We start from the raw sequence: 16950 nt of genomic DNA on the forward strand, positions 1-16950 counted from the left end.
AAAGCAATGCCAGTTCATATTGTTGGTAAAAGCATAAAGCACTTATATTAATTATTCTGTACTGAAATGTTTGGGGTCATAAGATTTTTTGGTTACACTTTATTTTAAGGTGACATTGTTACAGTGTAATTATGCATTTAAGTACTGAGTAATATTAATTAACTACATGTACTATAGATTTAAGGTAGGATTAGGGTTTGGTTGAGGGTTAGTTGCATGTAATTAAACATAATTTACTGTTATTACTATGGTAAGTACATGTAACATATGCAACAAGGACACTGTAAAATAATGTGTTACCGATTTTTTTTTTTGTTTAAAACAAAAATTCTATCAATGAAAACAGTTGGGCTGCTTAATATTTTTGTGGAAACCGTGATACACAGTAATACTGTATCCTTTGTTGAACAGAAAGTTCAAAATAACACCATTTTAACAAGCACAATCAAATAACAAGCACAACTTTTAATAAATTTAATGTGTCCTTGCTGAATAAAAGTATTCATTCTTTAAAAAAGAATCAAACTGACCCCATACTTTTGAATATTGATATATATATATATATAACAATTTTGAATTTTTGCATATATAACAGTGTATATACTGTATACACGCTATATACAGTATGTGTTATTATATTATTTCTTGTGTCGACATGGTACTGAAATGAGTTCAAATATTGGACCACAATGTTACAAAATCTCAATATTATTTCAAATCTGTGTGTATTATAACATTTATGTATAACATTTATTTACTTTCAATGTAAGTGCATTGTTCACAATGAGTAAACAGTAACGTTAAAAGAGTTTTTACAAACTGAACGACAAAGTAATTTTCTAATTTAATCAAATCGAGTTTAAATGAGTTTTACCAAAAAATAAAAATTGCCAAAAAGTTTCATCCTTTGCCATGTCATGTCAAACCTTCATTCTTTTGTCTACTACACTAAAAGTCAAACAGGTTTGGAACAACATGAGGGTGAGTAGATGATGACAGAATTTTCATTTTTAGGTAAACTATACCTTTAACTTTTATGTAACCTAGAAAACTCATCTTCTCAGTTCCCACATGAATTATTGAAATTCCAGCTCGCAAAAATATACCACATCTATCCTTAGTCAGCATTTGCGTTGGTGTTTCAGTATAGTGTGAATGAAGTCTTTGTGATGGCATGGAGCATGACTGATGGTGCTGTCACACATGTAAAGGAGCGAACAGCAGAAGTCACAGATGTCTTTGTTCTGCTAACGCTAATGCTAATGATCACTAATGCTGGGGAAAGATTCTCAGAACTCCAGAATTCCAGGGATTTGTTTCCACACAAATGAGCTTGTTACAGATCTGCAACCTCTAGAGAAGTGTGTCCCAAGAGTTAAAATGAAAGTATGACACTTGGGGGTTGGGGAATATTGAAGCGGTCCACACATAAAATTCCAAACCCTTTTTTTTTATTTATTCTTTTTGCATTTGTTTTACACACTCTGTGACACTTAGGTCTGCTAAACCATACAACAATGATAAAAAATAAAAGCAAACTTGAAGTTAATAAATAGAACTCCTCTGTATAATGTATTCACACAACTGTACAGTCCCATGGGCCATAGGACAATATGACCCTCAATGTCCCATAAATACAGAGATTCTGTCCCTTCTGTGCAATCTTTTCTTCCACACACCCTGCTGTGACCGTATGCATTAGTCTACATGATTGTGCAACTCTTGGCTCTGTCCTCCCTGAGGGTCGGGGTGGGTTCAAGGGGTGTGTCTTGTGAGCTGACTGGCAGCAGAGGCTGATTAGATATGCGCTTGAGAGCGTGGCGCGAGGAGCTTCTCTTGAGGCTGGGGGCGGGTTCACGTCTGACGGACACGAGCGTGGTGATGTGAAAGACGTCTCGTACGCTGTTCACGCACATTCGGGATGAACATTCCACGTATGCAACTGCGCCCAGCTCGCGCGCTCGTAAACTCCCCTGATAGACAGACAGAAAGAAGTCAGCATCATTGTACTGAGTCAGAACTATCCAGGAGCATTTACTTTCTCATCTCTCTATCAAAAAACATTGCAATTTCCTTGTCACTCTTTTGCGCTCTTTAATGTAAACTTTTTTTATGGTACTTTCCTCGAATAGGGTGCAAAAATAATACCTGAAACTCCTCTAAAATGCCTTTTTTTTTTTTTTTTTTTTTTTTTACACAATAAAAGGTCAGTACATGAACATATCTAATAGGTCTAACAGCAAAAACATGTAATTTTTGCCCATAATGCTTTAAAAATAAAAGTAGTAGGACACAGAGTTGTACCATTTTAATATGAAGTGCCATTTATTTCTCTCTTTACAGAGTAGAATTATAGCGAGAACTAGGTGTTTCATAATGAAACGTTGCTACAGCGAGTTGACCCGCTCAGAGCATTGACGTAATAGAGGGAACATTTTCTACTGCTCTCTCTGTTTAATGTGTAATTATAGACCTTTCTTTTAGTGTCTGTGAGTGCTTCAATGGTTTCAATCACAAGATATGAGCGGTTGACATGACATTTCAAGCTGTGACATCAGTGTACCGCAGTATGAGATGCTATACTTCATCTAAAAATATTGAAAACATTTTTATATAGTCCTTAAGGAAGGTAAATATATTTGGCTTATATAAAAGAAATTAATTTAAAAAAAATCTGAATTCATATTAATTTAGATTAATTTGTTTTTTTATGGTTAGCTTGCTAGCAAACTTCCGACTATGTGTCTTAGTTCTTGTGTTTGTGTAGCAGCAGTTGAGTAAACACTGATGTCCTAACACAATCTCGCTTTTTTTTCTTTGTGTTCTAGTCCCCTGAGTGTGTGAGAGAGTGTGTTAAACTCACCTGTTCATGAGTGACAGGTATGAGTCTCTGTTTGGACAGTTCTCTTAAGGTGCTGACATCTGTTCTCATATCCAACTTACAGCCAACCAACACCAACTTTGCATTAGGACAATACTCCTGAGCCTCCACCTGCCACTGAAAGAACGAAAGAAAGAATCTGTCACTTTAAATAAAAACATCTATCCACCTACTGACCTACTGATCTACACAACCATTCAAAAGTTTGGGGGCATTTAAAAAGGAATTAATACTTTTATTCAGCAAGGATACACTAAATTGATAAAAACAAACAGTAAAGATTTGACATTGTTATAAACGATTTCTATCTATCTATCTATCTATCTATCTATCTATCTATCTATCTATCTATCTATCTATCTATCTATCTATCTATCTATCTATCTATCTATCTATCTATCTATCCTTCCTTATCCAGCTATTTGTACAGTTGTAATCTAAATGTCAATTTAGCAGTTGTCACTGCTAAATGAATAAATGTAAATGTAGTGGTAATCAAAATTGTTCAACCCCCATTGCAAATCAGGTTTATTGGCAAAATTACAGACTTTCAGCTGTTTGCAATGAAAAAAATCAAACGAAAGTAATTGAAAATAGCTCAACACAACAAATGTTTCTAGTTATTTCCCCAAATTCAACTGAAAATGCAACTTTTAATGACTCCTGCAGTCTCAAAATGATTCCACCCCTTCATGGCAAGCATCTTTAGCACTTAGTAGAAAACCCTTTTGCTGTTCTGACCAGACACCAGACACGTATAACCAGACACCAGCTTCTGGCAGCGTTTCTGAGGAATCTTAGCCCATTCCTCATGAGCAATGGTCTCCAGTTCAGTAATATTCTTGGGTCTGCGTGTTGCAAACGCCGCCTTCAAATCCCACCAGAGATTTTCTATGGGGTTCAAGCCAGGTGACTGTGATGATGGCCACTGTAGAATCTTCCAGGACTTGGTGGAGTTTAAGGTATGCTTGGGATCATTGTCCTGTTGGAAGGTTCAATGATGCCCAAACTTCAGCTTCCTCACTGAAGGCATATTTTCTCCTAGGATTTCCTGGTACTTCAATAAATTGCCTTCCACACGCTGCAGGTTTCCAGTGCCAGAGGATGCAAAGCAGCCGCAGAGCATCACAGATCACCACCATGCTAGACTGTAGACAGAGCGTTCTTTTCAGCATATGCTTCATTCTCCTTCCTCCAGACATACCTCTGAGACATAGGGTCGAAAAGTTCCAGTTTTTTTTCATCGCTCCACAGAACAGTATCCCAAAACTTCTGTGGCTTATTTAAATGATTTTGAGCACTTTTCTCGTGCTTTTGGGTCAGTAGTGGTGTAAGTTTTCGTCTTGGAGTTCTGACGTGTTTAGTACGCACCTTACTTTGCAAGCTGTTGCCAACAAGTCTTGCTGCGGGTCTTTTGCAGTCACTTGAGGGTTTTTCTGAACCTGTCTACTCAGAAATCTGGTTACAGCCATTGATGGTTTCCTTTTTCAGCCTTTTTCTACCCTGTTCTTTGTTTGTTAAGGGGCGATGATATCTTCTCCTAACTTTTAGGACCATTCTTTTGACTTACCCATATTTCTAACATGCAGTCACACGTGACACTCAACAAACCTAGCCAGTTCAGATATTTCATGTGTTCTAGCTCAAGCGGACCTGGTGCAACTAATGAAGCCCTTGATTGATCAGGTGTGATTGAGACAACACCTGTTTTGCAGATTTGTGCTGTTGTGACTCATGATTCTATTCAGGGGGTTAAATAATTTTAAGACTGCAGAAGTCATGAATTTGGGGAAACCACTTGAAACATTTGTTGTGTTGAGCTATTTCAATGAAATTTGCTTGATTTGTTCATTGCAAACAACTGAAAGTCTGTAAATATTTCCAGTATTTGCAATGGGGGTTGAATCATTTTGATTATAACTGTAATGTATATATTTCAGTATTTAAAGTTTGGGAATAATATTTAAATATTTTATTTTGTTTTCTAGCCAATACTTGTAATAGTTGTTTATGCAGTAACACAGTGAGCTTGTGGTTTTTCTCCCTTCCTGTCATTTATGTGTGCATAATGAATGAATAATGTAGTTGTGTGTGCATGAGAGAGAGAATTAGGGAAGCAATTTGACCAGCTATTGTCTGAATACTTACAAACACTCACACTAATGCACATTCAAATCAAATCAGACAATATTTACACCAGTTTTTCTCAATTAACTATACAGCAAAGTTAACAACAACAACAGCTTCAAATCTCCTTTTACACCAGTGTAGCTTGAAATGACTCAGACCAGGCCATTTTCAGGAACATTCCTGCTATGCAGAACCATCCAGAGCCAGTTATTCAGACAGCTTATGTGTGAGCATGCATGGTGCATGTGTGTTATTCACCAGCCTCTGCAAAGGTTCAGCAATCTCAGCTATGGCACCATTTCACAGGTTCTGAATGTGTTCAACCATCCATCAAACAGCAATGTGATCTTTAACCTTAAATGCCACCATTAACCGGCCAATCAGAGGTCGCCGCCTGCCTCTCAACATTCCACAACAGCCTTTAGCTCCGCCCCTGTGGCCTCAGAGGTGAGATGCTGAAATGTAACAGCATTCAGTGTGTCTGGTGGTGCAGGGTTAGCATTAGGACAGTTAGAGTAATTTTGGGATAATTACATCAGATTAAATCACTCTCTAATAATTAAAAAAAGAAACCCATATACTACCCATTCAAAGGTTTGGGTTCCGTCTTTGAAATAAGTCTCTAAGGCTCACAAAGGCTGCATTTATTTGATCAAAATACAATATAAACAGTAATATTGTGAAATATTAGAAAAAACTGTTCTCTATTTTAATATATTTTCAAATGTAATTTATTCCTGTGATGGCAAAGCTGAATTTTCAGCAGTCCTCAGTGTCACATGATGTTTTGCTGCTCAATAAGCCTTTCTTATTATTATCAATGTTAAAAATATATTTTTAGGGGGATTCTTTGGTAAATGGAAAAACAGCATTTATTTCAAATAGAACTCTTTTGTAAAATTATAAATATCTTGATAACAGTCACTTTCAATCAATTGAATGTGTCCTTGCTGAATAAAAGTATGTATTTCTTACCATTCAAACTTTTGAATGGTAGTGTTTACCGTTACTATGATATAAATATATGTGATATTTGTTCATACTGCCCACTCTTCTTCCTGTATCATCCGAATATCTTTTTCTCACCAGACATATATAGACTTAAAACTGAAAAACACATTTAAACCTTTCAGCGCTAGGCTCACACCCTCATCACCACATAATTGCTGGCATCTGTGTTTAGGTAAAGCTTGTATTTTTGTGTAAATCCACAATGCCGTCATCCGCCAACTGCGAAACACCCACAAACAAAAACCTCTCTTAGTCAACAATTACATTGTGTTTTCACAGCGAGAGACTAACGCTGCAAGTATCTGAGTGTTTACAACTACAACTAATAAATGCCATTCCAAAATGCACTTTAGCAAGTACATACGTTTTTAGGATGAGAGAAAAGAAGAAAGGAAAGGAAAGGAGATTCTGACCTTCTTAGGGATGCTGTCCAGCGTCTCGGGTCTGCTGATATCAAAACAGATGAGCACAGCATCACAGTCCGGATACGCAAGCGGTCGTACATTATCATAATATGAGGACCCTGCAGAACACAAGCACAGAGAGGGGTCAGGAGAAAAAACGCTTCATTATAACAAAAATAAAGCTGATGCTCAAATCAAAGAGCGAAACACTGCTAATGGTGTGCTAACTGCTGTGACACGTACAAATTATGTACAGTGGGTCATACAGCAGGGCAGATGATATAAAAGACTGATGTTTCTCCAGTGGTGAGTGCCTGAGCAGGAAGAGAGAGAGGTCAGTTTGATTCCAGCGCAGTCATTTCTTTCTTTTTGGCTATATTCAGAATAACATTTTAACATTAGCATCCATGCTGCTCATAATGTGTGTTTATTGTGCACATTATGTACATGTTTTTAAGCCTCCCCTTTGTCAAAGGGTTCGGGGCAACATTCCTGGTTTACCCATTGTTTCCCACAATGCAATGTGGCTAATTTGACACCATTCCCAGTGTAAGTGAATGAATTAAAAGTAATACAGCAAAGATTTCTTATGTCTCTGTTTTTATGCATTACAACATTTTACACGAAATACAAATGCTAAATAATTGGTTTTATTTCCAGTAAAATAACTGAGCACCACTAATGAAATGTAACTGAGGTCATTATCAGTGTTATTTTAGTATCATTGAGATAGTTTTTATTTATTAAAACTAATATAGTTTTTATTCATATTTTAAATTAGTTTTTATATTTCCCAATTTATTTTAATTTTAGTTAAAGCTTTTTTTTGTGTATTTTTGAAATTTGAATGTCTATATATTATTTTCTATTTCAGTTTTAGTTATTTTTAGTACATTAAGTTTTTATATTTTATTTTCTATATTTATTATATATCTATTTTAGTTTTAGTTAACTATAATAACCCTTTTCCATAAACTCTCTTTCCATGGCTTTGTTCTCGATGGAAAACTGACACTGCTTACTGTGCAGTATATACTGCTTTATTTGCAACTTTAGTATTACAGTAGAATATTAGCACGGTATTATGCTATTGTTGTCACCTGACCTCACTGCATTGTGTGTTTAATTTAGTGGTGTCCAGTTATAATCACTGAAATAAAACATTTTGTGTTATACTTACTAATTTGTCAAGAAATAGATTAGAAATCACAGTTATATTGCTTCCAGATCATTTGTGAAGTTGGAAATAGAAGATAAGCAAGTTTAGCACATATCATTGTGGTATACATATAGAAATTTTGCATAACATGCACAGTATACACACTTACTGCCACTGTCTACAACTGCCATACTCTCTGTCTTTCCTGATCTCCTCTCTCTCACTCTCCTGTCCTTCCCTCGAGTGAGGACACAAATCCAGACATAGACAGTGAGAGATAGCGAGGGAAAGAGAGAGGACTGTGAGAGTGACAATGAGTGTTTGAAGCGCTGATCAAAGCTATCAGTTATTATGGGCTGGCCATAATCTACGTGGCATTGATTCAACAAGGTGCTGAAAGCATTCTTTAGAAATGTTGGCCCATATTGATAGGATAGCATCTTGCAGTTGATGGAGATTTGTGGGATGCACATCCAGGGCACGAAGCTCCTGTTCCACCACATCCCAAAGATGCTCTATTGGGTTGAGATCTGGTGACTGTGGGGGCCATTTTAGTACAGTGAACTCATTGTCATGTTCAAGAAACCAATTTGAAATGATTCAAGCTTTGTGACATGGTGCATTATCCTGCTGGAAGTAGCCATCAGAGGATGGGTACATGGTGGTCATAAAGGGATGGACATGGTCAGAAACAATGCTCAGGTAGGCCGTGGCATTTAAACGATGCCCAATTGGCACTAAGGGGCCTAAAGTGTGCCAAGAAAACATCCCCCACACCATTACACCACCACCACCAGCCTGCACAGTGGTAACAAGGCATGATGGATCCATGTTCTCATTCTGTTTACGCCAAATTCTGACTCTACCATCTGAATGTCTAAACAGAAATCGAGACTCATCAGACCAGGCAACATTTTTCCAGTCTTCAACTGTCCAATTTTGGTGAGCTCGTGCAAATTGTAGCCTCTTTTTCCTATTTGTAGTGGAGATGAGTGGTACCCGGTGGGGTCTTCTGCTGTTGTAGCCCATCCGCCTCAAGGTTGTGCGTGTTGTGGCTTCACAAATGCTTTGCTGCATACCTCGGTTGTAACGAGTGGTTATTTCAGTCAAAGTTGCTCTTCTATCAGCTTGAATCAGTCGGCCCATTCTCCTCTGACCTCTAGCATCAACAAGGCATTTTCGCCCACAGGACTGCCGCATACTGGATGTTTTTCCCTTTTCACACCATTCTTTGTAAACCCTAGAAATGGTTGTGCGTGAAAATCCCAGTAACTGAGCAGATTGTGAAATACTCAGACCGACCCGTCTGGCACCAACAACCATGCCACGCTCAAAATTGCTTAAATCACCTTTCTTTCCCATTCTGACATTCAGTTTGGAGTTCAGGAGATTGTCTTGACCAGGACCACACCCCTAAATGCATTGAAGCAACTGCCATGTGATTGGTTGATTAGATAATTGCATTAATGAGAAATTGAACAGCTGTTCCTAATAATCCTTTAGGTGAGTGTATAATATATAATAATAATGATAATAATAATGTTACCTTTCATAAAAGGTAAGATGATTCATATATTATTAGATTTATTATTACTATTATAAATAATAAACAAATAATATATGTCATATATTATTAATTTCCCTTTTTGTTATCATCATAATAATACTGTACCCCTTCATAACAAGGTAAATGTTTCATACATTATTATTATTATTAATAGAATAATAATAAAATGTATTTTAATCATTTTCCTTTCATTACATATGGATGGAATGTCCCCTAAAAGAGACAGTCTGTCAAATTTTTTATTTTTATTAGACTTCGCCAAGTTCTTGGGACAGATTTGTACCCACAGTATGGCTCAGTAAAAACCCCCCACACCCACACACACACACACACACACACACACACACCCCCCCCCCCCCCCCCCACCCCCCCACACACACACACACACACACACACACACACACACACACACACACACACACACACACACGCGCGCGCGCACATACAGTTGCGCCGCATCGCAGCCTCTGCGTTTGTAAGTGTGTAAACAATTCTAAGCACTTCTGTTGTCTGTATCTGGTTAAAAATTTAAACACCTTCCCATTTATGGTCACTCTTCTCTGCCTATGCTAAACCATTCACACCATGTTAAAAAACATTCATTTCCTGTCTTGTTTGCAGTGGATGTTATAAATCACCAAATAAATCTCTGCCAGTTGTTTTATTTTCTAGACATTATTACTGTGGTTATGTCTGTAGTGCTAGACATAATTTGTATTTTGTCAAGAACAGAGTGTCCATATGAAATGCTGACCTGAATGTTTGCCAGTAAACATTCTCCTCTTCCAGTCCCTAGATTCACCTCTTGCCAGCTGTGCAGCTGTGTGTGTGTATGTGTGTGTGTGTGTGTGTGTGTGTGTGTGTGTGTGTGTGTGTGTGTGTGTGTGTGTGTGTGTGTGTGTGTGTGTGTGTGCGCGTGTGTGACTGAAGCAGAACTCTATGGGATGTCATTACAGATTGTTGAAGATGTAGCCGTAAGCACAAGAGTGTCGGTTAGCGCAGGAGCACCACACATATGCTCACACACACATCCGCAGACACCTCATTAAGACCCATCAGAGACACAGCTTGATTACCTGTGTGAATCTGTGTTTATGTTTGCATTTTTATAGATCTAAACGGGCCTAAAGGTAATGAGCAAACAGGCTAAGCAGAATTCAAATGCCCTCAATTCAAAAAAGGATAAAGGGATAGTTCACCCAAACATTCAAATTCAGTCATTTACTCACCTTCATGTCACTCTAAACCTATATGACTTGTATATTTTGAAGAATGTTTCAACTGTTTTTGTCCATGTAATGAAAGTCTACGAGGTTCAAAACAACATTTTGAACTCATTTTCCCTTTAAGCTCTATGAACAACATCTGGTCCATGCTGTTGATTACCATTTTCAACTAATTTCTCAGAATGTCACACAAAATTCGCATTGACAGATGTGTGATTAGAATGGAAGTCTTTGGTGTAAACGTCCCACTACAGCCCCATAGACTTCCTTATAAGTGGATTTCTGTCAACATGTGTTTTTGGTTTTACCAACTGAGGGACGACTCGATATAACTGTGTTTTCAGAAATGCTTACACAACATTTAACAAAACAAATCACACTTGGTGAAACAAAGGGAGCCTCTCATTACCATTCAGCGTTCTCATTACTCATTTCTCATTAGTCATCAAATTATTAGTTGCCCTAGTTCTCCAGATGGTCGGGCCAATACTCCCATGTCCCATCCAGCTCTAGATTTTACAACCGCAAATTCACTTTACGCAATCATTCATTACAAATTAAGATTTATTCATATGTTTACATAATTTTGTAGCACTTAAAGCTAATCCCTTTCATGGCAAAATACTTCCTATATCCCACACTCTCAGAAAAAATGGTACAAAAGGGCAGTTGCCTTTCAAAAGGTACGCATGTGTACTTTTTTAGTGATAAAAAAATGCATATTACTTTAAAGGTACATATTGTTACCTATTGTTACCCCTTTGAAAGGGTACTGCCCGATAGCTTTTGTACCATTACCATACTGACAGCTTTTGTACCATTTTTTTTGGTCACGGACTTGCATATAGTTCAAAGATGACGGGGAAGATATGATAAATCCTAACAGTTTTTCATAAATCCACACACAAATCCAAAACCAATGATAAAGTTAGACAACCAACACATAGACATTAACAATCCCCAACAACTGAAAGGAAAACAAGTATGAACTTAAATACTCTTTGAAACTGATGATAATTAACGACAAACACCTGAACTGGATGACAACATAATCTGTAACCATGACAACAACACAAGGAAAACAAAGTCCAAATGGTATGTGTGACATTTTTTTCTTTCTAAAAGAGACATTTAAAGTTAATAATAATAATAATAATAATAATGAAATTAATCATATATAATGTTTAGTTTTTTATTTATTTATGGTGACAGATTTGTTCACATGGTTACACAATTGTGTAGTACCATAAAGCTACTTTACATGTCAAAATACTTTATTTTATCCCAGCTTAATGCGTGGAGACAACTATGAGCAGTTGTTATCTTGGAAATAAAAATGTGTGTGTGTATATATATATATATATATATATATATATATATATCTTTTTTTTTTACACTCAACATTTGTCAAAAAAAAGATTTTGTAGCTGATTCTACTTCTGGCTCATTCATCATGCTAGAGATGGAAGGTCAAGTCAAGTGCATTGTGGGATACAGTAGAATTAGAGTAGTATGTTTGTATGCATTTCCAAACATTGCTGTTGTTTTTGCGACACATTTGGTGGCGAAAGAGATGCAGAAAGCACCTTTAATGCATGTGGCCATACACAGGGAAATGCTTTAGTTTAGCATTTACATACTTGTGTACTGTTTACAAGTTACACCAACTTGTGCATCATTTTAGGTTACTTGGTAAGACAGTATTGGCCAATAAAGTACATCTGATTATACTTTACACACATAGCCGCTTGGTGCCTGGCTGTTGTCAAGAGGGCTTACTGACACCACTTTTAAACAGTGATAAAGTTCACAACCAGTTGAACTTCATTATCATGCTGAAACATGGACTCTTGAGTCCCAGAGTGTGTATGAGAGCACTTACAGTAAAGAGAAGATTTACTCTCGACAGGGTTACAGTCTGACCACGGCACAACCCAACAGATCAACAACAACAGTGGGAGAGGAAAACATTCCCATAGGAACTTAAAAATGGAGATGACAAGAAAAGAAATTCCCATAAAGGACTTTTATAGCAGGGTGGGGAAACATGCTGAGGCCTAGAGCGGGGGATTTATGGGTCACGCTTGCTGAGAAACCCCTGAAGTGTGTGTCAGGACGAGTGTGTGTCAGCAGTAGTGTAGCTTAACACCAAGTGTGCTACAATCCACACAGACGGTACTGTCCAAACACACATGCACAGCCCTGAACATATTACTTGAATTCTGGCTAACTTATTGGCTTTTGTTTCAAAGAAGAGAAACTAGAATCCACACAGAGCCATTTATATTACAGATCTCACCCAGAGATACAGTCCAGAACACAAAAGCAATATAACATGATCATATCCTACTCTAAATTCATAAACTCTGTATTGTCTATTGTGTATTGTTAAATCAAAGCAGTGAGAGTTCTGCTACCCGACTCTTGTGAGTCACTCCAGCGAACCAAAGAGCCATTTTCAATTACTCTAATACAAAAACACAAGAGGTCGGCCAGGCCATGAGAGCGGTCAGCAGTCAGCAGGGACAGGAATGAACCGCGTCCATGCACAGACTAGACTGGCACCAGGATTTGTTACAGTAGAATGTTTGCTATTGCATCTATCTGTCTATCCATGAGGAGGTTTCAAAATGTACACTCCCAGACTGTCCTAATCAGTATGACGCCACTAGAGAGCACAATGCATAAGTCACAGTAGATCACTGGCTATGTTTGGAGTGAAATACTAGTATACTACCTATTGCATACCGCCTAATATACTGTAATATGGATGATTTAATGTATTTATAGAATATATTTACTATATATGTAATGAACGTAGGCCAGTGTGTGCCTGTATGTGTTATGTGAATGGTGTACGTAATCATTATAGCTGACTGTATTATCATGCACATTTAAAAAAAATATCAAATTGTAAAAAATCAGTCACATTACTTCTGCCAAAGCCGCTTTAAGGCAAGCCTACAAGGTTAGCAAGAAATAGCGTAACACTGTGGTATGCAGAGATAGAGGCTTTTTTTAAATGGATGTCAATGGAGGAGAGGCTTCACTACGCTGAATAAACCGCTTTTGTGAGGAAACAGCTTATCATTTAATGAATCGACAGCCTCTCGGCTAATCTTCAACATGTTTGCTCTTAAACTTTCGTTTTGAATTGATCTATTTTTAGACTTGACACAGAGAAAACAATGGTGTTTTATAGGAGAAGTCACGGACAATTGCACGACAGGTAGGATTCAGTTGACGGCACTTCTCATTCATTTCTATGGTATCCGCAAACAGTGACCGACAGTCGCACAACTCTGAACGAAATTCAATGGCGTCAAGGCTGTAATTTGATTGGTTATCAAGTCACACGTGATCTAAGTTCCAATGTTTTCCAAAGTTAGAGCCACGGACCATCGTATCTTCCAATAACAAGACCATCTCTGCTTCTGGTTCAGGTCAAGTGCAGTGCATTGTGGGATACCGTATTGTGAACCTGTTGTATAACGCAGTTTGGTAAATGTAGTAGGTCAGTCATGCGTTTTGATGATTTCTCAAAAATAAGTAAATACAATTTTGCATACTATTCACCTTATTTTTCACATGAGAATCGGCACGGTCATTGTAATTTGAATGCGTCGAGACTTCTGGGCTTGTCCACTGTTATTTTAGCTGTACAAAAACTGTCCATTATGATTTAGCAAACTGCTACTTGTTTTTGAATTATTTTAATTTAATATCGTAACCATCAACACACTGGTTTGTAGCACATATTATTTTAGCATTTGCAGCATTTTGTTATTCTTCTAGTTGATTCCCTACAGCGGCAAATTAATTGGAAGTCTTGGCAAATTCACAGAAAATAGCTTACTTTAGCTTACTAAAAACGGCAGTATATTACGTATAGCATACTATTCAGACAATGGTTTAATTTGGTGCCATGCCAGAACTCACCTGATGTATCCCACATGTTCAGCTCGATGCGGTGCTTATCGATCTCGAAGCTGGCGGTGTAGTTCTCAAACACCGTGGGCACATAATTCTGCAATGAAAAATCATATTACTGGTAAATCATTTTAGTGGACTATGACAGTACATCAACTATTTAAAGTCGGCATGAAACAGAAGTTGCGATAGTCTTTTCTTCCCTGTTGTGGTGTATATCTGAGTGAAACGGCTTCTCAAACAAGAACAAATTTAGGGGCGGGAATTGATTTAGTCTATTGGGAGTTGATTGGATGGTTGTGGTTTGCTATTATAGGTTGCCCCACCCTCACATCATCAGATAAGGCATGTAGCAGCAATTTTGATTTCATGGTGACTTTAAAATAGCTTACTTTTTGAGCAAAGTTTTGTGTGATCTCCTTGCAATGTATGTATATATAATAAAACAATAAATGATGACAGTCTTTATGGTTTATCCGATACGAATCCAACATCGCGCAGCCTAGCTTCGGTCAGTCATCTATTTATTTTTTTCTTATTACTTTTTTTTAACTAAATAAGTTGCATAGATTGGTCTAATTTGAGAAGTAAAAGTAAAATTGATTGAAAACATCGAGTTGGTCAGACTAGTTCTAGACTGTGTTTATGCAACTGTCCCTAACTTGCAATCTAACCTTTATAGTTTTGTGGTGAAATGTTATTTGAAAAGAACATCACGAACAGTTTCACTTCAGCGTCTCGTTTCATGAACGCCTTTCCGTGGCAAGTTAAAAAACCCTTTATTGTATGCAGTTGCGCTCCAGTGCGACATGATGAACTCGGGACATCATGCAGTTTATTGAACTCAAAACAATGAACTTGAATCGCATAATTAAATCAACTTCAATGCAAGATGTTCATTGGTTTAAAACAGACATAATATTAGGCTACTCCGACTGTTGTCATCACTCCACTCGTCTAATTCAGTAACTTATTTTCTGTTTTTATAGTAATATGACATGAATGATAAATGATGGGCTCACCTCTGGGTAGCTGTCCTTGGCGAACACATGCAGCAGCGCAGTCTTTCCACACTGAGTGTCACCGACCACCACGATCTTACAGCGACTGCACTGTCCTTCCATCATCATCATCACTATCAGCACTGTCCTAGCGCTCAACCAACACCATCCGCTGCCTGATGACGCCGGAGCTTTATAACGCGGAATGAATGATTCAGAGTGAGTCTGTCTGAGCGGACGGGTATGTGCCAGGGAGAGAGTCCACTCACACTGGCGTGGCGCGCGCCCCTCCCCGCCCGTCCTCCTGTCAGTCTCCTGGTTCCCACGGTGACACCACGCGCTGAGTCTCGCTCTCGCTCTCGCTCTCTCTCTCGCTCTCGCTCTCTCTCTCTCTCTCTCTCTCTCTCTCTCTCTCTCTCTCTCTCTCTCTCTCTCTCGACTCAGCTCTCAGACCCTTGATTTCTAATGACACGTTACCGTTGCCGGTCATGAAAAATATTATGAAAATATCGTAAAAATGTCAAATATCATGCACTCGGAACATTAGTGAAACTTAAAAAAAAAAAAAAAAAAAATTCTGAAAGTGTTAGCCTGTACCTGAATAGAGAGAGAGAGAGAGAGAGAGAGAGAGAGAGAGAGAGAGAGAGAGAGAGAGTGAAATCCTGAGTCTTTTTGTCTATCTTTGATTAATTTAATCGCTTTTTCCAGCTTTTGGGTAATAACACTAGAACCATTAAAAAAAGAGGGAGATCAAATATGCAGAACTGTTGTATTTTACAGGATATGGAACTGTTACATTTTTAATTAGCCAACCGTTTGACTTTTAAATTTATTTTTGTGTTTGAACTTAATAATGTCAGCATAAAGCAAAGGTATTCTCAGTTCTTTGAAAGTTAAGTTTAACTTTTTAAATAAATGGTCAATCCATTCCATCGGCGTAATGAATAGCATATCACAGTTCTTTTAATTATTGCATTACATATTAATATTAAAAGTTAACGTTTTTAGTTCCAATGATTTTAAAGTTTTCATTAGCCTTAATTTAAAGTTATGTTTCTGTCAAAGTTTGTGCCAAAAAAAAAAAGAAAAAAGAAAAAAAAAGAAGCAAGTTTGTGCCTACAAGAAGTCCTTTCGCATTCATTGTAAAAGTAATGCCGCCATCTTCTGTTTACTGAAGGGATTGCAGATGTTGAGTGTTGTAGACACATGCTTACTTTTGAGACTTACGGTGCACCATAACAGCTGTTAAAGGGGGACATCTGTGTTTGCTCAGTTTAGTTCACTGCAAGATTACTGCAATCTTTTATTTATTTATTTATTTGTCTTTTAAATGTCATCGTTCTCAACTTCTTTACATGGACTCGTCGTGTTTAACTTTAAAACTAGCGTTGTGGTCGTCGTAATAGTATAGTAAATAGTATTAAAATCAGCAGTGAGCTTATAGTAACATTTAGTTTAGTTCTGGTGATGCAGTCATACTCTAATATATTAATTTGGCCTCAGGCATTTAGTTCACGCCCTAAGCCTAAACCATTACTGACAATCTGCATCCAGAGATGCAGCCACACCCATCTAGCGCAGTCCTGCTTTTACCAACAGGGGGAGACAAATACCACAAGACCACAAATTAACCAAGCTTTT

At 37.6% G+C, this 16950-nt stretch overlaps 1 protein-coding gene across 1 annotated transcript; it reads right to left on the minus strand.

Moving 5' to 3' along the window:
• Nucleotides 1-741: 741 nt before the first annotated feature.
• rnd2 (Rho family GTPase 2) lies at nucleotides 742-15676 on the minus strand. Its single transcript, XM_079885265.1, has 5 exons — nucleotides 15331-15676; nucleotides 14318-14405; nucleotides 6436-6545; nucleotides 2864-2998; nucleotides 742-1973 (listed from the first exon to the last, which is right to left on the minus strand). The coding sequence occupies exons 1-5, from the start codon at nucleotides 15439-15441 to the stop codon at nucleotides 1704-1706; spliced, it is 714 nt and encodes a 237-aa protein (XP_079741391.1). The 5' UTR covers nucleotides 15442-15676; the 3' UTR covers nucleotides 742-1703.
• Between the last annotated feature and the right edge of the window lie 1274 nt (nucleotides 15677-16950).

The sequence above is a fragment of the Squalius cephalus genome, assembly GCF_949319135.1.
Source record: "Squalius cephalus genome assembly, chromosome: 1".
Classification (NCBI taxonomy): Eukaryota; Metazoa; Chordata; class Actinopteri; order Cypriniformes; family Leuciscidae; genus Squalius; species Squalius cephalus.